Here is a 25500-nt window from a genome sequence, read left to right on the forward strand (position 1 = left end):
TCAACATGATCCGACTGCAATCCCAAAACCTCACAGAATAACCTTTATGTAGTTCTGTCAGTGAGCGTGAAAGACCTTAGTGTGTGTTATTTATACATCTACATACATACTCTACAATCCACCATACGGTGCGTGGCGGAGGGTACCTTGTACCACAACTAGCATCTTCTCTCCCTGTTCCACTCCCAAACAGAACGGCTGGCCGCGGTGGCCGTACGGTTCTAGGCGCTGCAGTCCGGAACCGTGGGACTGCTACGGTCACAGGTTCGAATCCTGTCTCGGGCATGGATGTGTGTAGTGTCCTTAGGTTAGTTAGGTTTAACTAGTTCTAAGTTCTAGGGGCCTGATGACCTAAGATGTTAAGTCCCATAGTCCACAGAGCCATTTCAATCATTTGAACAGAACAAGAGAAAAATGACTGCCTATATGCCTCTGTACAAGGCCTAATCTCTCTTATCGTATCTTTGTGGTCTTTCCGCGAAATATAATTTGGTGGCAGTAAAATTGTACTGCAGTCAGCCTCGAATGCTGGTTCTCTAAATTTCCTCAGTAGCGATTCACGAAAAGAACGCCTCCTTTCCTCTAGAGCCTCCCACCCGAGTTCCTGAAGCATTTCCGTAACACTCGCGTGATGATCAAACCTACCAGTAACAAATCTAGCAGCCCGCCTCTGAATTGCTTCCATGTCCTCCCTCAATCCGACCTGATAGGGATCCCAAACGCTCGAGCAGTACTCAAGAATAGGTCGTATTAGTGTTTTATAAGCGGTCTCCTTTACAGATGAACCACATCTTCCCAAAATTCTACCAATGAACCGAAGACGACTATCCGCCCTCCCCACAACTGCCATTACATGCTTGCCCCACTTCATATCGCTGCTCTGCAATGTTGCGCCCAAATTTTTAATCGACGTGACTGTGTCAAGCGCTACACTACTAATGGAGTATTCAAACATTACAGGATTCTTTTTCCTATTCATCTGCATTAATTTACATTTATCTATATTTAGAGTTAGTTGCCATTCTTTATACCAATCACAAATCCTGTCCAAGTCAATTTCTTCTAAACCATCAGCACTAGACAGTAAATCAAAGTGTGAAAGCTTTGCCCTAACCTAAGGCAACCACAGCATATGGCGTGGAGGCCAGACGCAAGCTATCCGGTGAGCGAATATTCGGTTGCCAAGGTAACTGTTACATCACTACTGGAAACAGGAGAGCCTGCTTTAGCTGTGTACCGAGCGCCTCTGTACCATGGGAGGCCAGTTGCTGTGGTGCTGCCTCTCTTGGCTTCTCTTACATTACTTGTCAGAGAATATGGATGCAGAGAATATGGATGAAGCCCAGCGCTGTACAAATACCGATGTAATGCTTTTAAACTGGTGACTGGTTTTGATTTATTGTACTTAGATCATCTTCACACCTTTTTCTCCACGATGGTGGCAGGAGCTAGGCTGCTGAGCAGGCTGCTCTAGACAGATGTAACAGATCAAAACCGGTCACCAGTGTAAATAAAGTATTTATGTGATCAAGACTATTTTAGCAAATTTTATTGATAAAAAAGACCGTTACGCAGGAAATCTAAAAAAATCCAGATTTTCAGAAATAATGTAAAAGAATAGATCAGCCACTTCTTCTACAATTTATCAAAAGGTGTTTCGACTTAGGGACATAAAGTCTTTATAACTTTAATGTTTCTATTAAACAGATCTTAGTTTGAATTATTTGATAAAAACAGCAGCTGAGCAGTATAAGCAGAAGTTCAGTAGCTGTTTTTCTTGTATTATATGTATGTTAAGCAATCAAGAAGTACCTAATTCATATAATTATCAATGTGAGTAGATTAGCACTTGTCATAATTTTTTGTTTTTATACTTCATGTAAGTATGCTAACTAATGGTAGCTTCTCCTGTCTGCTAATGTTTTCAGTTGATTTTTCCAAATCCATGAAGGGTCTCACTCCAGCATGATGAGACTCACAGAAAACAATCTGAGTGAGTGGGAACAGTCACAAAGACAATTATGCAGTGTTCCATGCAACTTCAACTGTTGTTTTAAATGGCCTATGACTATCAATTCCAATGCAGAGCAGACTAGTCGCGACCACATCATGCCCCATGTACAAATTCTGCAGGATGCATATGACAATCATGCCAACCACACATGTATAACATCTCGAACGACACGTCACGTGATGTGAGAAACATGCCTTAACCTGGTAATATTGTGAGAACACCAGTAGAATGGGCAAAATGAGATTACAGAGTCTCCTGCACTGTTCAGCACTCTCTCAACAAACACCAGACATGTATGGCCACTGCAGGCTTGGTCACCCTGCTCACACATCCGTTAGCCTGGATATAGTTGTGTACACTGCTACCTGATTCACTGTAGCATGTGCCACTCTTTCGGTCAACTCACAAACAACCATAGCTGATGCCAATGCAAAATCTAATACAATCTCTGAACAAGAATTGGTGCCATTCAGAAATATGGTTGCTTCTTTTACTACATAATTTAAGACAAGATAAATTGTGGTGGGGTGAGGGAAGAACCCTAAAAATAAGCTACCTTCCTCCTGGTCAAGTTCGTACCAAACAGTGCCTAACAATCTGGGTGCAACACTCACCATCACTCATGGTGCATCTGCCATATAATACATAGTGGACAATAAGTTTATGCAGTGGTTTTTATGTTTATAAGAGTATGGAATTTCATTCCAACAGATATCAGTCTCCTCATTTGTAATCGCAACATGCTACTGATCTGTTTATTTTGTCATTTTCATATTTGGAGTTCAATTATATCACTGCAGATTCCTTTCTGAAGAAATAGTTGTTTGAATAACACTTGTGCAAGCGTTTTAGTGAAATTCAAACTACAGGTAGTTATTAAAATTTTTTCTGATCGGAATATAGATTTATAATGTTTTTAAAAAAGTTATTTCAATTTTATTTATTTGCATCCTTGCACTTATTGTTTACATAGAAAACTTAATTTGTAAATGAATTATTTGAAAAGATTCATTTTTCTGGACAATCAATGGGCTATACAACTATTCCTGATGAGTGCAATATCTTTGGCAGGCAGTTGTGTTGAGTTTTAGTGTCAGTTCAGTTGTAAAATTATGAGCAGGAGCTTCCTTGAGCCAGTCGTTATGTTTACCACAGTGGCCAAAAGCAAGGAATTGTAACTAAAACTGAATTAAATTATTTGTTTTATGTAAAAGGAGGAAGTTAAGTGGTAAAATAACGAGAATCACTAGTTTGCCTTCAGTACACAAAACTAGAAATGAATCCAGGACTATAAAGAACTTTCATGGAAATGAATTATAGACGAGGGCTATTCAGAAAGTAGGGAACGTTTTGGCATTAAAAAAAACTAAGTACAAGAAATACATTTTATTATATACATCTGAAAAAGCGACTGACATACTACTTTTTCACATATTCACAAAACACATTGAGGCACTTATCATGGCGGTGGACAAGTTTTGAAAGATCTTCGTCGTAAAATTCTGCCGCCTGAGACTTCAGCCAGTGGGTCACGCCCGCCTGGAGTTCCGCATCCTCATCAAAGCGCTGCGTTGCAAGCTAGTTCTTCATCTTGGGATGTAAGCGGAAGTCGCTTGGTGCAAGATCGGAGCTGCAGGGCGAATGAGGGAAAATTTCCCATTTGAATGAATTAAGGAGTTTATTAGTGCGGTTTGCCGTGTGAGGTCGGGTATTGTCGTACAAAAACAAAATTTTGGATGTCAGCTTTCCTCTGCGTTTGTTTTGAACTGCTCTTCTAAGGCTGTGCATAGTTTGACAGTACCGGGCAGAATTTATGGCAGCTCCACGTTCGAGAAAATCAATAAGAAGCACACCTTGCCTCCCAAAACACTGTCGCCATCAACTTCCTTGCTGACAAGGTTTGCAAACATTTTCTTGTTTTTTTTTTTCTTTTTTTTCCCCCTTTGGGGGGGGGGGGGGACACCTTGTGTGCCCCCACTCCATGGACTGTAATTTTGTCTCGCAATTGACGTGTTTCACCCAAGTCTCGTCACCAGTTACGATTCGATCCAGTAATGGATCGCCATGTTTGTGGTAGGCTTCCAGAAATGTCAACGTTGCCCCGATTTGCTGTTCTTTATAGTGCACTGTAAGAAGTTTGGGCACCCATCGTGCACAAAATTTGTGGTAGCCTAGCTTTTGAGTGACAATTTCAAACAACAAAGTCCGTGAAACTTGTGAAAAAGAAAACGAAAGCTCCGTTGTTGTGAAGCATTAGTTTTCATGAATAGTTTCATCAACTTTAGCGACAAGATTGTCAGTCACAATGCTCGGGCATCCACTCTTCTCTTCATCATGAACGTTGGTTCGGCCATTTTTAAACCGAATGCACCATTTCCGAGCGGAACATTCACTCTGTGCGTAGTTTGCATACAGTTCGCACAGTTCACGATAAATTTCTATAGGTTTCGGTTTTTTGTCAACAAAAACCGAATCACAGACCGCACCTCACAACTGGCGGGATTTTCGATTGCAGCGCACATTTCAAATTCGAATACAGAAAAAAACCAGATGCGCAGAGACGTTCCCGCTGTCATGCATAGATGCCGACTGAGCTGCCAAGCACGCACATACCAAAATATACGCGATCGACGCGCGCATAGCGGCGTCAGACGGAAATGTTCCCTACTTTCTGAATAGCCCTCGTAAAAGATAAGTAAAAAATATATTGTGTTTTCTGTTCTCAAATATCTTTTAAATCATTTGAACATACCCATCATTCTGGTGTGAAATGGAATAAGAATTGAATACTGAATATATTTAGTAGTCTATGACAGTAGAAAAGAAGCATTATGTTGTCCAGGTGTGAATCTATAAATATCTGACATCTGAAATTGAGATGACTGACATGTCTTCTCGGACTACCATGGCGTATAGGATAAATCTCAACCTGATGTGCAGAGTGAGTCTTCATAGCCGTCATCCAGCTTCTTGCAGTCCCACTGAAACTGAAACTGAGTCACCAGTACAGCCTTTGTCGATCCCACAAGTCTACAGAGTTTAAAAAAACCGAGTACAAGCATTCTCTCAGTCAATATGTAGTTGGTACAAAGTACACAGCCACACTAATTTTGTCCATATAGGTTGCTACGTGTGCCCCCCCTGGAAATATGTAGTTTTAAATCACAGATTTGGAGGTTCTAATACTTTATTTCATTTTCCAGAAGTGAGTGGACTCCCAAACAAACTGTGCACCTTACCTCACTTGTCATGGTAGCAGGCAGGGCCGAGAGGTTGTAGTGCCAGCCCTGGTCACAGGTGGTGACAGGTGCCTCATGCGCCCGTGCTGGCGGCCTGTGGTCACGCTGCCACTGGATGTAAGCCGCCACCAGGTCATCTGAGTATCGCTCACAGCTGCTGTACACACCTGCATCAGGACCCACATCCAGTGGTGAAACACCCATGCATACTGACACTTTGAAGCACTATAACAAAACGTGGACAAAATCACACTGACACTCTACAGTAAACACTTTTACTTCCTCGTATGTTTCCTGACTTCTACATAACACACTGGTGTTTCCTTTTGCTTTCTGCTTGCACTGTCACATCTCAGAAACCATACTAATTTAACAGATCTGTATGAAGACTACAAGAGTAAAAGGACACGAAAGGGCAGTACTAGTTGAGAAGGCAGTGAGGTAGGCTACAACTGCTGTATGTTATTCAACCTATACACTGAGCAAACAAAGAAGAAATTTTAAAAGGGAATTTAAGTTCATGTAGGAAAAACAAAAACTTTATGGTTTTCTGATTCCTTTGTAAATTCTGCCAGATCACTTGAACGGAATGGAATGGATATTGCCTTGAAAAGAGGTTATAAGATGGACACTGACGAAGTATCGGATACAGTTGAATTAAATCAGGTGATGCTGAAGGGATTAGATTAGAAAGTGTAGCACTAAAAGTAATACTCTATGAGTTTTCCTATTTGGATAGCAAAATAACTGACAGTGGCTGAAGTAGACAGGACAGAGCCGGACGGGATGGCCGAGCGGTTCTAGGCGTTACAGTCTGGAAACACGCGGCCGCATGGGTTGCAGGTTCGAATCCTGTCTCGGGAATGGGTGTGTGTTATGTTCTTATGTTAGTTAGGTTTAAGTAGTTCTAAGTTCTAGGGGACTGATGACCTCAGAAGTTAAGTCCCATAGTGCTCAGAGCCATTTGAGCAGGACAGAAAACGCAGAATGTCAATAGCAACAACAGCATTTCTGGAAAAGAGAACTACCATAAAACATTGGTAATTAGTGGTAATTGAGCAACGTAGAGCTTGAATTACACAGAGAGAGATGGTTTTACAGACCTCTTTTTTAAAACTTGATCCAGAACTTGATGTTAATAGTACGTTATTACAGTAAACAAAGTTATCTAATCAGTTAATGTATAACTTAAGAGTTTGTTTTAGAAATAACGTCCTACTAGAAACTCAAACACTTAGAGTAAACAATATATATTACATAAACTACTGTACAACTGTTACTACTGTACATAATTTATTTTCAGTTTTTTGTTTCTGTGAAGCACATCAGTTTCAACAGCATAGTGCTGCCATCTTTGTAGAAGCATAATGCCAGCAGGTATCGTCACATTTTCTCGCTCCATGTAGCACAATGAAAATTCTAATGCCATCATTCCATCACTATGACCCATTTTGTTGGCACCTACATTGTCTTCCTCTCCATCATTATAATCGCTATTTCCCTCCCTCTCCCTCCCCCTCCTTCCCCCTCCTTCCTCCCTCCCTGTGAATTTTTTATTTTATCCACGATATTCTTTTGATTTTTTAAATCATCTGTCATAGATCTCTGATTAAATGGTGGCTCATATTGCCAGGACTCAAATTATCGAGATTTAACTGTATGTTAATATCTAATACAAATCTAAACTTTAGGAAGTCTTTTCTTAAAATATTAATCTCAACTGTAGCATTGTACAGAGGCGGAACATGAATGATAAACAGTTCAAACAAGAGGACAACAGAAGCCATTGAGATTTTCTGCTACAGAAGAATAATTGACATTAGACGGATAGAATGGATTACTAATGAGTATTATTATTATTATTATCATTTATTTTTTCCTTGACTTGTTTGATGCAACCCGCCATGACTCTGTCATCTATGCCAACCTCTTCTACATTTCAAAGTAGCACTTACTACAAGGGCGGCTTCTGAGGTGGTGCCGCTGTGCCATGGCACCGCTTGTATAAAAAAGAAAAAAGAGAAATCTACGCCAACTGCACATAAAACATTGTTACGGAATATGTAGTTTGCTGAAGCTTGGAGCCAACTAGATTGGCACCGTCTGCCCTCATAGAAGCACGATCTGCCATCTAGTGATCATGTTAGAATACACCAGGGCGCAGATTTCTTGCAATCCAGTTTTGCAATTTTTCCGCGAGTTAATGCTAATGCATTCCTAAACGCTAATTAATGCTCAATTAAATCGAATACAGAAATAATGCACTTAAATATTGTTATAAATAGCTATGTGTAATTTGAATATAATTTTCTGTTTATACTCGTTACGTTCGTGTATTACAGTTCTGTACAAACGGTAGTTATTGCGAGGTCAGGTAATTGACCGTATATAGCTGTCTTGTCAGCACAGTGTTATCTCTATGGGAAAATTCAGTTGACTGTGAAAATAGGTTCATGAAATGTCAAAGCGATACTTTCTTTTCTCTTTCATTTCTAGATGAAACTAACATTCGGCAGAAATTAGATTCGCAATATAGACAAACAATTCACAGCTACAACGTGTAGAAAAGAATAGATATATATTGAATTTAATTATAAACTGTATTCGGTTCTGTGGCGCTTTAGAACTGGCTCTCAGTAGCCACGATGAATCTGATGCCTCTCAAAATAAGGCGGTTTTACGCAAGCTAATTCAGTTCAGCGCAGAACGGGATAAACATCTTCAAGTTCATCTCATTCAAGCATCAGTGTTCAAAGGCATTTCTAAGACTGTTCAGAACGAACTTCTGCAATGCACGTTGAAGTTCGTAAAGAAATAAAACGTGCCGATTATGTTGCAATAATCGCGAATGAAAGCACAGATGTGTCTTGCGAATTTCAATTGGTTATCGTTTTGCGTGATGTTGTTGTGGGGAAAACCTGTTGAAAGATTTTGTAACTTTGTTAATTCAGAAAGTCCGCGTGCTCATTCTGTAGCTGAGAGAAGTCTGAAAGAAATTGAACAATTAATTGGCGATGATCGAACATAACTAATAGCTCATTGTTACGATGGTGCAAACGTTATGAGTGGGAAGTCGAATGGGGTTTAGAAATTAAAGACAAATATCCAAACGCAAATAACATCCATTGTTATGCGCAGCAGTTCAACTTTATGTCTATGATAGCCTCTGTTAATCGCAAAGCCCGCATCTTTTTTGCACACCTTTCAGGTAATTCTTCTTTCTTTTCTAACTCGCCACAGAGATCAAAAGCGTTGCATAGCATTATTCAAAAAGCTTGCCCCGTTTGTGTGACGAGATAGAATTACCATTCGCGAATAGTAAAAGATGTTTTTGAAAACAGGGAAAAGTCGTATTACTGTTATGGAAGTCACCGAAACAAGTGAGAGCATAAAACTATCTCCTGCTATTGAAGTAGCTGGTTCATAAAAACAAAGACTGCAAGATAACGAAGTCATTTTCAGACTATTATTTTTCTATAAGATAATGCCTCATGCAGACGTACCGTACTTTTTAATCAGCTTCAGAAGAAGATACCCGAACCGACCGCAGCAACGCAAGACAACCAGAACACTGAAGCCGTAATGCAAAACATCAGAGATGACATTGATTCCATCCTTAACGAGATTAGTTTCGAACATGATGAAACGATGCATGACTGATGGGCATAAAAAAGGGACGCTTTGGAAGTGTGCGATGCCGTCCTTTTTGAAATAAAATTACGTTTTCAGTTCACTGGACACCTCATTGCGGCCAGCTTATTTGATGTAAATCAGTTTGACAAATACAGCACAGATTTTCCTGACAAATACCTTGAAATTAAAGACACATTTACATTTCTGGAAAAAAGAAAGTTGAAGGGTGAGCTTCAAGTCTTTTATGCTAGGCCTGAGCTGGGAGAAGTTGCGTTTCTTTCGCTAGTTCTAGAGATGAACTTCGTGACACATTCGATGACGAGACTGTTAAAGTTTTGAAACTGCTTATCACGACGTATGTCTAGACATCAGAAGCTGAGCGTGCTTTTCAATGCTCAGGAGAATTAAAACGTTCCTACGAAACACCATGAAAGAAGAATGCCTGAGTGCCTTAGGGATGCTATCCTGTGAAAAGTCGTTCGTGTGTAAAATTGAACATTTCAATCTGAGACGACAGATTTACTGCCAACAAGAAGGAGCGACGAATCGATTTACAACATCTTTCCTACTAATTATTTTGAAACTTGTCTTCCCAAAGGCATGGAGTTGCTGCTTTTAGTGAGTACAATGCTTTTAGTTTTAAATGTTGGTAATTTTATTAAATTTGCTTCGCAAAATTCAGATTACAAGTTCGAATAATTTATACATGCTCTATTATTTCTCGTACTGGCACTCAAGTTGTAGCAGAGACTTCTCTGGTAGTCGGCCGCGAACGTAAACAAAAGAGGTGTTCTGGGTGTCGAGGGTCGAAGAGGGGAGTGGGGGGACAAGCCACGCCTCCCTCTCACAGGGCTGGCAGCCTACGCCAGTGTTCTGTGGTCCTGGGAAGGCAGAACCGATATTATAATGTACATATGGATCGCTGAATCCACCTGGTGTTGTGAGAGTCATATTGGAACCCTGTGACAGAGAAAGGTTGCTCTCTGCACTCCAAATTAAGAAAAGGAAACAACCAGCAAGCACAACTCAAAGCAAAGTGGAGTACATAAATCATTTGGTAGCGGCTAGAGCGCAGTTGTTAGCTGAGGTTGGTGGTGTCGTTACGTGGTAGTTAAGGCTCGATGTCCACCGGTATCTTAAACAACTATACATCAAAACAACCCTTGCTTACGACTGCCACTTTAAAGTGACCGAACGTACCCTGTGAGGAGTGTGTGCATTTGTGTGTGCGAGAGAGATTTTCGAAGTTGGTGTTACGTTTTATATCTCATGCAAACATGCGAAAAATATAGCCAAAGTACCTTCTCTCTCTCTCTCTCTCTCTCTTATACAAACACTTGCTATCATGTTGTACAGGAATATATCAATGTCCTACTGCGCATCAGACGGGCGCTGTTGTAAGTGTTTATTTCTGTTTCTCTATACGTTTTGTTTGATATAATATCTTGTGAAACATATGAATTATCGAGAAAAGTTTTTTTTTTGCCCCACCAATGGAATGCCTCAGCGGCCGCCACTGACTTACTACACAAATATCTTTCATTATTTGTTGCAATCCTCTTACAGTTTTTACTCTCTAGTTATTCTAGCCACAAGAACACATAGGCAATGATGGACACAACAGTGTGTTACTTCTAGAAATAACTTGTACAGGAAGACACTTGCCACAGAGCAGATACACTACTAGTTGAATAATCCTAGTCAGAATGTCAACCTGCAACTGAGGACGAGGCTGGCTGGAACCGACTTAAGTTGTCGAGCAGCCGGCAGAGTGCAGGGAGGAGAGGCCGCACATGCATCAGTGAACTGTGGCCTGTGATGGTTCTAGCATCTGCTCACTCCTGTGATGCACCTTACAACAATGTGCCTGCATATCAGGTATGGAACCTGTGAAGGTCACCACACTCCTCCCCCTTGTTCGTGGAGCATTGCTGTGGATGGCCGCTATGTGGAGGCTGTTCATGTCCATGGAGGCCTTGGAGTCGAGAGGGAAGAGCAACTTCTCGTCACTGGAGATCTTAGAATATGGACAAAAGTGGCTGTGTGAGGAGTACCCTGACGCCCTTCTACTGGAGCACGAGATAACAGGATCGGCAATGGGCAGTCCAAGCCAGGATCGCTTGTGACGCCCCACTGTGGTGTGGCAGGTGGAGGAGACTTCACCACATGCTGAGGCCATGCAGCAGATAGCGAACCAGCGAGGGACATGTCCATTGGCTGTGGAGGGGCACAGGAGCTGCTGCCATAGGCTGTAAAGCCGTAGGCTCATCAGGTAGAAGTGCTGACACAATTGGAAGAGGAGGGTGGAACAACAGCAGGTAGGTGGCACACAGTGACCAAGGTACCAGCGAAGGTGGTGGTGTGGTCGTGACAGCAGGTTGGGCACCCATGGGTGGGTGGGCATTCACGTGGACTAGGAGCTGATTTTCAGTCCTCAGTTCAGAGCATGTAGATGTGGCAGCCATTCCCTGACACATTTTGACATGATGACTGCCGAGGGGGGGGGGGGGAGGAGCAACAACCAAAACCACACACTGAGACTGCTGTCCCTGGCGGAATACTCAGCGCAGTGGGTGAGATCCTTGATGGAGATCGTGGAGCAGCTGGTGCCCATGGAGAAGTTCATCAGGGCTACGGGTACCAATAGGAGTCATCTCGTAGGCCATCAGAAAGAACGGTTATGCTTCAATGGTGAAGTCGTGCAGATATTTTTTCATCTGGGTCTTGAAGGTGGTAATCATGCAGTTGTCTTCCCTGTTCCATTGGGGGTTAAGGGAGGGGAGGAAACATGGCAGATGTCTGACCACACACAAAAATCATGAAAAGCTTGAGATAGGAACTGAGGTCCATTTTCATAAGTGAGAATAACAAGGAAACCTTCCACAGAAAAAAAATAAAATTTGGGAGAGCCTGAACAGAGACTCTGGTAGTGGCCAAGGAGAACTGGACTACATATGGAAAACGCAAAAATGGATCAATGACAATCAGCTAAAACACATTCAGAAATGATACACAAAATCCGCATAGATATGTTCCCAGGGCTGTATTGTTGGAGGATATGGGGAGCTCAAAGCCTTGGGAGACTAACACAAAGAGGATACACAGCAACGAAATGCTTCAGCTCCTGGTCATTATTGGGCCAGTACACATGTCTGTGAGCCAAGCATCTGGTGTGGGAAACAGTGACCATCGTGTGACAGCTGTAATCCCTCGCACCGCTAACTCCCACATGTAACCACCCTGCGAGCTGCATCATCCTTGGAGAGGAGGTGGATCCCTTCTATGACCGAGAGACGATGGCACAAGAATGATTGGTTGGTTGATTAGTAGTGAAAGGGACTAAATTGCAACGTCGTCAATTTGTTCATACTTTAAGTAGCAAACCAGGAATAGTCACCAAAGGAAGGAGGCGAAAGGCTAATCCTAGGAAAGCCTAAGACTAACTAACACAATGAAAAACAGAGATAAAGCCCAGAAAAAAGACAGCACAGACAAGTAGTCAAAAGATCAATCAGGACAAGGCATTAAAACCAAGAAATGAAAACGAATAAAGAGAATAAATAGATGGAAAGAGTAGAGGCCACACAGGGGAACTGTGCAAGGGCTACAAAGGGACCCAGGGGGGAGGGAAGGGGGGGAAGAAGAGAGGGATGCCCCCCAACCCCTTACACAGCTAATAACGCCAAAATGGCCTACACTGCAGGGATGAATAGAAACCACCTGCTCAGGGAAAACGTAAAACAAGGACAGCAGAGTTGGCATTGTCTGGTAGCACCAGAAGTAGCATGTTAGGGGGATTAAGATGCCGCGTCAAAGCAAGAAAATTAGGGCTGTATATGAGTACGTGGGCGGGCTCCACATCAGCGGTGATGGGGATCCTCACGTCTGTGAATGTGGCCTTCGGTCAGCCAAGTGTTGCCAATTCAGAATCTACAGAGAATGGTGTATTCCCTGTGAAAAGCACGTATCGTGCCACATCGTCACGGTCTCCTTAATTGTCCTCAGGTAGTTTCGGGAGATTAGGGGTGACCAATCTGAGTTATATGCTTCCAGCAATTGATGGCATATAAACAACCAAAAATTTGGTTCTGGGGCCCCTATTTGCAGAATCGGTATCATTCATTTCCTGAAAGCAACTTGCTGCCCAACTTGATGAGAACAGTCGGTGGAAATTCTTCTGGACTAAAGACACTTCGAAACAAATCTGAGGTCAGGGCACAAGTCATGGGGGCGGATGCTATGCCTCCTTGACCAAAGGCGACACTGAAGGAAGTTGCAGACCCAAACAGAGACACTGGGGGCGTGCATCAATTGTAAACCTAGTTATGGGTCGCTGTTGTGGGAGGTGGAGCTTCCTTCTAAGGAGAAGGACACAGTGGCTGGGACATTCAGGGAACTATGAATGCGTATAAAGTAATTCATCAGGTGTTGTTGGTGCCTAACAGGTAATGGAGGGACTCCAGCGTCGACTAGTACACTGTCCACAGGGCTAGTTCAGAAGGTTCCTATTGCAAGTCGGACCGTGCAGTGATGAAGAGGGTCTAGTATCTGGAATGCTGGTTCTGTGAAAGGCTGAAAGCAAGGGGAAACTGCAGCTATAATTTTTCCTGAAGGCAAGCAGCTTTATTGTGTGGTTCAATGATGATGGCGTCCTCTTAGGTAAAATATTCCAGAGGTAAAATAGTCCCCCATTTGGATCTCTGGGTGGGGACTATTGAGGAGGACATCGTTATCCGGAGAAACAAAACTGGCGTTGTACGGATTGGAGTGTGGAATGTCAGATTCCTTGTTCGAGTAGGTAGGTTAGAAAATTTAAAAAAGGAAAATGGATAGGTTAAAGTTAGATATAGTGGGAATTTGTGAAGTTCGGTGGCAGGAGGAACAAGACTTTTGTTATAAATACAAAATCAAATAGGGGTAATGCAGGAGTAGGTTTAATAATGAATAAAAAAAAGGAGTGCCGGCCGTGGTGGCCAAGCGGTTAAAGGCGCTACAGTCTGGAACCGCGCGGCCGCTACGGTCGCAGGTTCGAATCCTGCCTCGGGCATGGATGTGTGTGATGTCCTTAGGTTAGTTAGGCTTAAGTAGTTCTAAGTTCTAGGGGACTGATGACCTTAGAAGTTAAGTCCCATAGTGCTCAGAGCCATTTGAACAAAAAAAAAAGGAGTACTACAAACAGCACAGTGAACACATTATTGTAGCCAAGACAGACACGAAGTCCATGACTACCACAGTAGTACAAGTTTAAATGCCAACTAGCTCCGCAGATGATGAAGAGATTGAAGAAATGTATGATGAGATAAAAGAAATGATTCAGATAGTGAAGGGAGACTAAAATGTTATAGTCATGGGGGACTGGAATTGGATAGAAGAAAAGGAAGAGAAGGAGAAGTAGTAGGTGAATATGGAATGGGGGTAAGGAATGAAAAAGGAAGCTGTCTGGTAGAATTTTGCACAGAGTATAACTTAATTGTAGCTAACACTTGGTTTAAGAATCATGAAAGAAGGCTGTATGCGTGGAAGAGGCCTGGAGACACTGGAAGGTTTCAGATAGATCGTATAATGGTAAGGCAAGAGATTTAGGAACCAGGTTTTAAACTATAAGACATTTCCAGGGGCAGATGTGAACTCTGACCACAATCTGTTGGTTATGAACTGTAGATCGAAACTAAAGAAACTGCAACAAGGTGGGAATTTAAGGAGATGGGACCTGGATAAATTGAAAGAACTAGAGGGTGTAGAGAGTTTCAGAGAAAGTATTGACAATAATGGGGGAAAGAAGTACAGTAGAAGAAGAATGGGTAGCTTTAAGAGATGAAATAGTGAAGGCAGCAGAAGATGAAATAGGTAAAAAGACGAGGGCTAGTAGAAATCCTTGGGTAACAGGAGAAATATTGAATTTAATTGATGAAAGGAGAAAATATAAAAATGCATTAAATGAAGCAGGCAAAAACGAATACAAACGTCTCAAAAATGAGATCGACAGGAAGTGCAAAATGGCTAAGCAGGGATGGCTAGAGGACAAATGTAAGGATGTAGAGGCTTATCTCACTAGGGGTAAGACAGATACTGCCTACAGGAAAATTAAAGATATCTCTGGAGAAAAGAGAACCACTTACATGAATATCAAGAGCTCAGATGGAAAACTAGTTCCAAGCAAAGAAGGGAAAGCAGAAAGGTGGAAGGAGTATATAGAGGTTCTATACAAGGGCGATGTACTTGATGGGAATATTACGGAAATGGAAGAGGACATACATGAAAATGAAATGGGAGATAGGATACTGCATGAAGAATTTGACAAGTCACTGAAAGACCTAAGTCGAAACAAGGCCCCAGGAGTAGACAACATTTCATTAGAACTACTGATAGCCTTGGGAGAGCCAGCCCTGAGAAAACTCTACCTTCTGGTGAGCAAGATGAATGAGACAGAAAAAATACCCTCAGACTTCAAGGAGAATATAATAATTCCAATCCCAAAGAAAGTAGGTATTGACAAGTGTGAAACTTACCGAACTATCAGTTTAATAAATCACAGCTGAAAAATAGTAACACGAATTCTTTACAGATGAATGGGAAAACTGGTAGAAGCCGACCTCGGGGAAGACCAGTTTGGATTCTGTAGTAATGTTGGAACACGTGAGGCAATACTGACCCTACGACTTATCTTAGAAGATAGATTAAGGTAAGGCAAACCTACTTTTCTAGCATTTGTAGACTTAGGGAAAGTTTCTGACAATGTTGACTGTAATACTCTCTTCCAAATTTTGAAAGTGGCAGGAGTCAAATACAGGGAGCGAAAGGCTATTTACAATTTGTACAGAAATCAGATGGTAGTTATAACAATCAAGGGGCACGAAAGGGAAGCAGTGGTTGGGAAGGGAGTGAGACGGGGTTGTAGCCTGTCCCCAACGTAATTCAATCTGTAAATTGAGCAAGCATTAAAGGAACCAAAAGTAAAATTTGGAATTGGAATTAAAATCCATAGAGAAGAAATAAAAACTTTGAGGTTTACTGACGACAATGTAATTCTGTCAGCAACAGCAAATGACCTGGAAGAGTAGCTGAATGGAATGGTCAGTGTCTTGAAAGGAGATATAAGATGAACACCAACAAAAGCATAACGAGGATAATGGAATGTGGTCGAATTAAATCAAATGATTCTGAGGCAATTGAATTAGGAAATGAGACACTTAAAGTAGTAGATGAGTTTTGCTATTTGGGGAGCATAATAACTGATAATGGTTGAAGTAGAGAGGATATAAAATGTAGACTGGCAATGGCAAGGAAAGCATTTCTGAAGAAGAGAAACTTGACATCAAGTACAGATTTAAGTTCCAGGCACTCTTTTCTGAAAGTATTTGTATGGAGTGTAGCTATCTATGGAAGTGAAACAGCCGGCTGGTGTGGCCGAGCGGTTCTAGGCGCTGCAGTCTGGAACCGCGCGACCGCTACGGTCGCAGGTTCGAATCCTCCCTCAGGCATAGATGTGTATGATGTCCTTAGGTTAGTTAGGTTTAAGTAGTTCTAAGTTCTAGGGGACTGATGACCTCAGACGTTGAGTCCCATAGTGCTCAGAGCCATTTTTGAAGTGAAACATGGACGATTAGTAGTTTAGAAAAGAAAGGAATAGAAGTTTTCGAAATGTGGCGCTACAGAAGAATGCTGAAGATTAGATGGGTAGATCACATAACTAATGAGGAGGTACTGAATAGAATTGGGGAGAAGAGGAATTTGTGGCACAACTTGACTAGAAGAAGGGGTCGGTTGGTAGAACATGTTCTGAGGCATCATTGTATCACCGATTTAGTACTGGAGGGCAGCATGGAGGGTATAAACCGTAGAGGGAGACCAAGAGATGAATACACTAAGCAGATTCAGAAGGATGTAGGTTGCAGCAGTTACTTGGAGATGAAGATGTTTGCACAGGATAGAGTACTGTGGAGAGCTGCATCAAACCAATCTCTGGAATGGAGACAACAACAACAACATCCGGAATGCTAAGGATGACACTGAAACATATGCCAGACTCCCTTAGTGAAGATGGAACTGAATCATGGCTTTGTAGAGCCTGAAAAGAATAGAGCAATCTGCAACCCAGACAGTGTTACTGAGGCAGCAAAGTGTGTTGAGGAGTTGCCAGCACTTTCACTTAAGTTGGCGAAGGTGGGCAAGCCATGTCAGTCATCGAAGACCAGTATCAAAAAGCGGGGCATCTCAACTACAAGAAGTAATTGATCGTCTAGGTAAAGCTCTTGGTGTGAGTGGACAGTACAACGGTGGCAGAAGTGCATGACACAAGTTTTGGCGGCTGAAAACCGAAAGCCCTAGACGAGGCTCAGCAACAACTATGCTAGAGGCGCAAAAAAAAAAAAAAAAAAAAAAAAAAAAAGAAATCGTCAACATATAAGGAGGACAATACTGAAATCCTCACACCTACCGCTAGACCATTGATGGGCACTGGAAAGAGGGAGACACTCTATACTTAGCCCTGCAGGGCCCTACTCTCTTGGATATCAGGGGTACTGAGTGAAAAGCGAGCTTGAACTTGGAACATAAATTGTGACAGGAAGTTCTTGACAAAAACTGAGAGTGGACCCCGGAGTGATGAGGTGCTGACGACGTGCAAAAGCTGTCCTGGTGGTGGACTCCAGGTGAACCAAATTATCAGCAGAGGAACAGCTTTTGCGAAAACTGCCCTGAGATGCAGCCAAAAGGCATCGAGACTCAAGGAACCAACACAGCTGCTTGCTCACCATGTGTTTGAGCAACTTACATAGAATATCGGTAAGACTGATTGGGCGATAACAGTCCATCTCAAGTGGGTTCTTAGCCTGTTTCAGTACTGGAACTATAGCGCTTTCTCGCCAGTGTGAAAAGAACAAAGAACTCATCCTTATTCTAGATCAGAGAGGGCAAGGATGCAATGCTGACAATCTACTGAGAGGTGTCTCAGCAGTTGTTTTTGGATGCGGTCTGGCCCTGGGGCTATATCAGGGCAATGGGCTAGGGCACTGACGAGTTCCCATTCACTGAATGGAGCATTGTGTGGCTGCAGTTGGTGGGTAGTAACATATAAGCGAATTCGCTCCACCCGTTATTTTATGAGCTGAAAGGCAAGGTGATAGTCCTCACATGCAGATGCACAACTGTAATGCTCAGTAAAATGGTCGGCAAAACCGTCTGGATCAGTATAAATGGCACCATCTAAGGAAATACGTTGTAAATCTTCAGAGGACTGGAAGCCATAGAGTTGGCTGATCTTTGCCCATACTTGTGTAGGAGAGGTATATGATGCAATGGTGAAAATGTAGCAACACTGAGCAAGGAACAGAAGATTGGGAAGTGGTCGCTACCAAACAGGTCATCGTGGACCCTCCAGTGGGTAGATGGTAGAAGACCAGGATTGAAAAAGGAGACATCAATGGCTGAATAAGTTTTATGTGCCACACTGAAGTGTGTGGAGGCACCAGAGTTCAAGACACAAAGATCGAACTGTGCCAGTAAAGTTTCGGTGTCTTTACCATGGCCAGTGATCATTTTTCTACCCCACAAAGGATTATGGGCGTTGTGCTAGGAAATATGGGGGGGGGGGGGATGAGCTGAGAGAGTAATCAGATAGTGCATCCTGGCACATGACATTATTGGGAGGGAAACAAACAATGGTAAAATCTTGATGTGCCCTTAGTCGAGCAGCCACTGCCTCCAATAGTGTATCAAGATGTACTAGGGCACTGTATTTAGAGTCCAGCACATATGTTCAAATTCCACCCAATATCCTCTTGTTGTATCCAGATCCCGTTCCAGCTACTGCTGTGTCTGTGTTGTTACTATGTAATTTTTTGGCAATGTTAGTTTCAGAGGGTGGCTGGATGCCCTTCCTGTCGCTATTTCCCCCCCCACCCCCCTGGGATGGAAGTAGTGTACCGCAGCTGTCTGCATCGAGTGTAAACTGTGAAACAGTGCAAACGTGTTTCAAATGTCTGTGAGTCGTGTATCTGAGGCAGGCTGGGGGGGACCAGCCCGGTATTCACCTAGTGGGATGTGGAAAACCACATCCAGGCTGTGGAAAACCGCATCCAGGCTGATCGGCACACTGGCCCATCATTGTTAATCCACCAAGTGGATTCGATCCGGGGCCGGCACACCTAACCAAGTCCAGGAAGCAGTGTGTTAGCGCTCTCGGCTAACCTGGCAAGTTCTCATAGTCGCTACAGTTTTTAAAATAACCTTAATAGCTATAAAGGGAAGGGGTCCTAGTGGCTGGAAATCATAGTCCCTGGATGGCACTAAAGAATGCAGGGTATGTGCTTAAAGGCCGCCATAGTTTGGCTACGTGGTGGAAAAATTCTGTTACAATTACACTAGAGAATTTGACTGAATACTGTTGGGGCATGAAGCGACCAGGGGATGGGGGCATGTTATGACCAAGGGTCATGCACTGCCACTGGTTGAGATGTCAGGGGATCCACTGACATATGTTCTGTTTCACATTGCCTTGGGAGATCTGATGCCTCAGGGCACAGAAGGGGTAAATGCAGACTCCAATGGCGTGGGGCCTACTGGAGTTTCCTTGATCTTAGAGGATTTCTTTTTGTCCTTCTTGTTCTTCTTCTCTTTAGAAGTCAAGGACTGAGAAGGATTCCCTGTATTGGTTTCAGGGACAGAGGAAGAACGAGAAGTCTGATGGCTAGGAGCCTGTGGTTCTTTCAGCTACTGGCTGGTGTCTGACTGAGCACCAGCAGGACCTCTTTCTAGCTACAGAAGCCAAAGGAGGATGAGATGCCTTTGGCTGGTGGATGGGGACCAGTGTCCCCGGCAGGTATCAGCAGGCAGCTCTGAGGGCCCATTGCAAGAGGCGCAACAGAGGAAGGTACCATCAACAGAGAAGGTGGCGACGTTGCAGCTGCAGCATAAGATTGTGTCATTTGTCTGGGATTTAGATGCTCATACTTTTTTCTGGTCTCTTGCTATGTGAGCTTGTCCAGGGTCTTATAGTCTGTATTTTTTTCTCACACTTAAAAACGGACCAACCTGGTGAACTGGGAGAGTGGAGGTCGCAGGGGTGCAAGGTATGTTCACATGCAGCAGACATCCACAATCCGTGCAGACAGGGGTAGCAGTGCAACAGGAAGACATATGTCTGAACTTCACACACCTGATGTAGTTCGTAGGAGGAGGAATATAGTGTTTCACTTCACACTGGCAGACCACACCTTGACATTCTCAAGCAATGTATCACTCTCAAAAGCCAGAATGGAGGCCCCATAGGAACTGTTTTCCCTTGGTCCCCTATGGGCGTGTCAGATGAAGTGCACACCCTGTAGCTCTAAGTTGGCCCATAGTTCATCGTCAGATTGCGGAAGAAGATCACAGTGAAAGATGACATGCTGGACAATACTGAGACTCTTATTCGGAGTGACACTCATGGGAATGTCACATAACTTTTCACAACAGAGCAGCGCCTGTGACTGGCTCTTGATATTGGAGATGGCTGCAGCTTCCCCCTCAACGTCTTCCACAAAAACTAAACGCTTTGTGGCCAAAACGGTGTCTCCATCAGTCCTGGTACAGTTCACGTGTTAGGAGGACAATTTTGCTTCTTATTGTTTAGCCCTCATACCATGAGAAATGAAGGGATGCTTTTTTCTTCATGCATTATTTTGCATCAAAGGTAGTACAATTCCTTCATTTCATTTACTTTGTGCTCCCCAATTTTGATGTTGAATTTATCACTAATCTCATTTCTGCTTCTTCTCACCAGTGTCAAAACATGTTCTGTTCTGACCCCACCTCTCTAGCTGCGTGTTGTGCTGGTTCCTGAACAGGAAGGCATTCCGGTCCTTGGCATGAATCCGTCCAGTGGATTAGTATCGAGGTCTAGTGTGCAGGCTAGCCTGTGAATAGTTTTCAAGGCGGTTTTCCATCTGTCTCTTACTCCACCTCAGTTACACTATGTTGGCGATTGCTGCACTAACACTGTCTCCACATATGCGTATATGGTGGTGGGGTGGGTGGCCTGTTGTGGAGTTGTGAACCACTTAGGGCTGTGGTGGGACAAAACCTCTCCGGCGTTTCTAGGTCCCCAGTTCAATACATAGTACACAATGTTCTATTGTCATTAGACTGTGCAATCCATCCAAGACGTACTGTAATTCCTCCTCAGGTAACTGTTTACAGTAATTTCCTACCTTACTATTCATAATAAATCCTTCTCCCTTTATACAATTTTCTACTGCTGTTGATATTATTCTGTATTTGTCAGACCAAATACCCCTATTTTCATTTCATTACACTGACTCCCACTATATCTACATTGTTGTTGTTGTTGTGGTCTTCAGTCCTGAGACTGGTTTGATGCAGCTCTCCATGCATACAGTAAAGCTGTATGCCCTCGGGAAAAATTACGGCTGTAGTTTCCCCTTGCTTTCAGCCGTTCGCAGTGCCACAACAGCAAGGCCGTTTTGGTTAATGTTACAAGGCCAGATCAGTCAATCATCCAGACTGTTGCCCCTGCAACTACTGAAAAGGCTGCTGCCCCTCTTCAGGAACCACACGTTTGTCTGGCCTCTCAACAGATACCCCTCCGTTGTAGCTGCACCTACGGTACGGCTATCTCTATCGTTGAGGCACGCAAGCCTCACCACCAATGGCAAGGTCCATGGTTCATGGGGGAAGATATCTACATTAAGCTTTTTTATTTCCTTTCCAGCTTCCCTACCACATTTAGAGTTCCGAATTCAAAGTCTTGACTCACTGAATGTTACCCTTGTTGAATATTCACCCTTTTGCTCATGGTCACTTGACTACTGGCAGTCCTGTTCCTGAGACCAAAATGGGGACTGATCTACAATCATTTGCAAATGGAGATATTATGATCCTTTTGCTCAGTTAAATGATACACATTATGTGTCTTCAGTGCTGTGATTTCCATTGCCTTCTGTGTCCTCATTCCTCTGCACCCTCGTTCCGTTTGCTCAAAGAGCTGAGATGAGTCATCAGAGAATCCCATTACAAAGGTTAACTGAGTAGATAAACCATTCCAAATGATTGGACTGGACGTCTATAGCCCCTTAGCAAAAACAACAGCAGGGAATCAATATATGTTAACTCTAATTGATCGTTTTTCATGTTACTTGGGCAAAACCGCCATACCAAATCAACAAGCACAAAATGTGGTGCAGGCTACAGTTAATCAATGGTTGTTGAAATTCAGAATGCCAAAGACTGTAATAACTGACCAAGGAACTACCTTTATGTCTGAGTTATTGAAGCCATTACATCGACTGTTATGCGTAAAGAAGTTACAAACTAGTGCACTATCCTTTAGGTGAACAGCAGAACTGTAAGTGTTTGTGGGACAATGGGGAAAATGTTCAGTTACTACATAAGTAGTAGTCACGCAAATGAGGACACACTCTTACAATTCAGCCTGGCTGAGGGCAATTCATTGTGGTTATGCACATCTCGAAAATGCACGAAAACACAAATCTATCCCCCTGTGAGGTTGATTTCAGCAAACAATTGCATTCCCCTTTCGAATTAGGTGAAAAATAAAATAATAATTGGATCCTTCTACCGACTTCCCAACTACAGGGTTATTACAAATGACTGAAGCGATTTCACAGCTCTACAATAACTTTATTATTTGAGATATTTTCACAATGCTGTGCACACACATACAAAAACTCAAAAAGTTTTTTTAGGCATTCACAAATGTTCGATATGTGCCCCTTTAGTGATTCGGCAGACATCAAGCCGATAATCAAGTTCCTCCCACACTCGGCACAGCATGTCCCCATCAATGAGTTCGAAAGCATCGTTGATGCGAGCTCGCAGTTCTGGCACGTTTCTTGGTAGAGGAGGTTTAAACACTGAATCTTTCACATAACCCCACAGAAGGAATTCGCACGGGTTTAAGTCGGGAGAGCGTGGAGGCCATGACATGAATTGCTGATCATGATCTCCACCACGACCGATCCATCGGTTTTCCAATCACCTGTTTAAGAAATGCCGAACATCATGATGGAAGTGCGGTGGAGCACCATCCTGTTGAAAGATGAAGTCGGCGCTGTCGGTCTCCAGTTGTGGCATGAGCCAATTTTACAGCATGTCCAGATACACGTGTCCGTAACGTTTTTTTCGCAGAAGAAAAAGGGGCCGTAAACTTTAAACCGTGAGATTGCACAAAACACGTTAACTTTTGGTGAATTGCGAATTTGCTCCACGAATGCGTGAGGATTCTCTACCGCCCAGATTCGCACATTGTGTCTGTTCACTTCACCATTAAGAAAAAATGTTGCTTCATCACTGAAAACAAGTTTCGCACTGAACGCATCCTCTTCCATGAGCTGTTGCAACCGCGCCGAAAATTCAAAGCGTTTGACTTTGTCATCAGGTGTCAGGGCTTGTAGCAATTGTAAACGGCAAGGCTTCTGCTTTAGCCTTTTCCGTAAGATTTTCCAAACCGTCGGCTGTGGTACATTTAGCTCCCTGCTAGCTTTATTCGTCGACTTCCGCGGGCTACGCGTGAAACTTGCCCGAACGCGTTCAACCGTTTCTTCGCTCACTGCAGGCCGACCCATTGATTTCCCCTTACAGCGGCATCCAGAAGCTTTAAACTGCGCATACCATCGCCGAATGGAGTTAGCAGTTGGTGGATCTTTGTTGAACTTCGTCCTGAAGTGTCATTGCACTGTTATGACTGACTGATGTGAGTGCATTTCAAGCACGACATACGCTTTCTCGCCTCCTGTCGCCATTTTGTCTCACTGCGCTCTCGAGGGCTCTGGCGGCAGAAACCTGAAGTGCGGCTTCAGCCGAACAAAACTTTATGAGTTTTTCTACGTATCTGTAGTGTGTCGTGACCATATGTCAATGAATGGAGCTACATTGAATTTATGAAATCGCTTCAATCATTTGTAATAGCCCAGTAATATGATACAATTGCTGAAAGGTTCAAAGAAAAACTTGAATCTAATTTCAGAGATGTACCTTATTACTACAATTATAGTTGGTGATGACTTCAAATTATCCTCGATATGTTGGCGAAAATACATATTTAAATCCAGAGGTATGTACAAAACATCATCCAAAATCGTGCTAAATGCATTCTCTGAAAATTGTTTGAGCAATTAGTTCATGAGCCCACTCAAATAGTAAATGGTTGTGTGAACACACGTAACCTCTTACTAAGAAATAATCCTGAGCTAACTATCGAGCATGAAAACGGATACAGGGATTAGGGAACACAGGGTTGTCGTAGCGAGAATGAATATTGCAACTCCCAAATCCACCAAAAACAAACGCAAAATATATCTATCTTCCTGAGAGACAATTTCCACTCATTCCAAATTAACAGTGTAAATGTAGACCAGATGTGGCTCAATTCAGAGAAACAGTATCGACAGTAATTGAGAGATTTATACCAAATAAATTAACAAATGGCAAAACTGATCCTCCTTGCTACACAAAACAGGTCAGAACACTGATACAGAAACAATGAAAAAAACATGGCAAATTTAAACGAATGCAGAACCCACAAGACTGAAATCTTTTGCAGAAGCTCGAAATTCAGCGACGCTTATAATGGTTTCCACAGCGAAACTTTGTCTCGAAACCTGGCAGAAAATCCAAAGAGATTCTGGTCGTATGTAAAGTATTCTAGCAGTAAGACACAATCAATGTCTTCTCTACGCGATAGCAATGGAAATACTATCGACGACAGTACTGCTAAAGCAGAGTTACTAAACACAGCCTTCCAAAATTCCTTCACCAAAGATGACACAGTAAATATTCCAGAATTCGAATCAAGAACATCTGCCAACATGAATAACTTAAAAGTAGATTTCTGAGTAGTGAAGCAACTTAAATCACCTAACAAAAGCAAGTCTTCCGGTCCAAATTGGATACCAATTAGGCTCCTTTCAGAGTATGGTGATGCAACAGCTCCGTACTTAACAATCATATGCAACCACCCATTCAAGAAAAGATCCATACTGAAAGACTAGAAAATCGCACAGGTCCCACTAATATTAAAAAAAGGCAGTGGGAGTAATCCAGTAAATTGCAGACCCATAACATTAACGTTGATATGCAGCAGAATTTTGGAACATATTTGGTGTTTGAACACTATGAATTTCCTCAAAGAGAACGGTTATTGACACATAGCCAAGACGGATTTAGAAAACATATTTCTTGTGAAACACAACTAGCAGTTTACTCACGTGAAGTGTTGAGTGCTATCGGCAAACATTTCAAATTGTTTCCATACTTGACATCGTACCTCAAGAGTGGTTTGTAATCAGACTGCGTGCTAATGGAATATAGTCTCAGATATGCGAACAGGTTCGTGATTTTCTGTCAGGGAATTCACAGTTCCAAGTAACTGACGAAAAGTCATCGAGTAAAATAGAAGTGATTTCTGGCGCTCCCCAGGGTAGTGTTAAATGATCTCTGTTGTTCCTTACCCCATATAGAGGATGTAGGTGACAATAGGAGCAACTGTCTTAGGTTGTTTGCAGATGATGCTGTCGGTTATCGTCTAGTATAGTCATCAGAAGATCGAAACCAACTGCAAAACTACTTAAATGAGATATCTGTATGGTGCGAAAACTG

At 42.7% G+C, this 25500-nt stretch overlaps 1 protein-coding gene across 1 annotated transcript in view; it reads right to left on the reverse strand.

Moving 5' to 3' along the window:
* LOC126092032 (solute carrier family 22 member 1-like) overlaps nucleotides 1-25500 on the reverse strand; it is a 248150-nt gene that overhangs the window by 106953 nt on the left and 115697 nt on the right. The window contains exon 3 of the mRNA XM_049907429.1: nucleotides 5254-5420. Within this exon, the coding sequence (XP_049763386.1) occupies nucleotides 5254-5420 (167 nt within the window). The remainder of the gene's footprint in view (nucleotides 1-5253; nucleotides 5421-25500) is intronic.

The sequence above is a fragment of the Schistocerca cancellata genome, chromosome 7, assembly GCF_023864275.1.
Source record: "Schistocerca cancellata isolate TAMUIC-IGC-003103 chromosome 7, iqSchCanc2.1, whole genome shotgun sequence".
Lineage (NCBI taxonomy): Eukaryota > Metazoa > Arthropoda > Insecta > Orthoptera > Acrididae > Schistocerca > Schistocerca cancellata.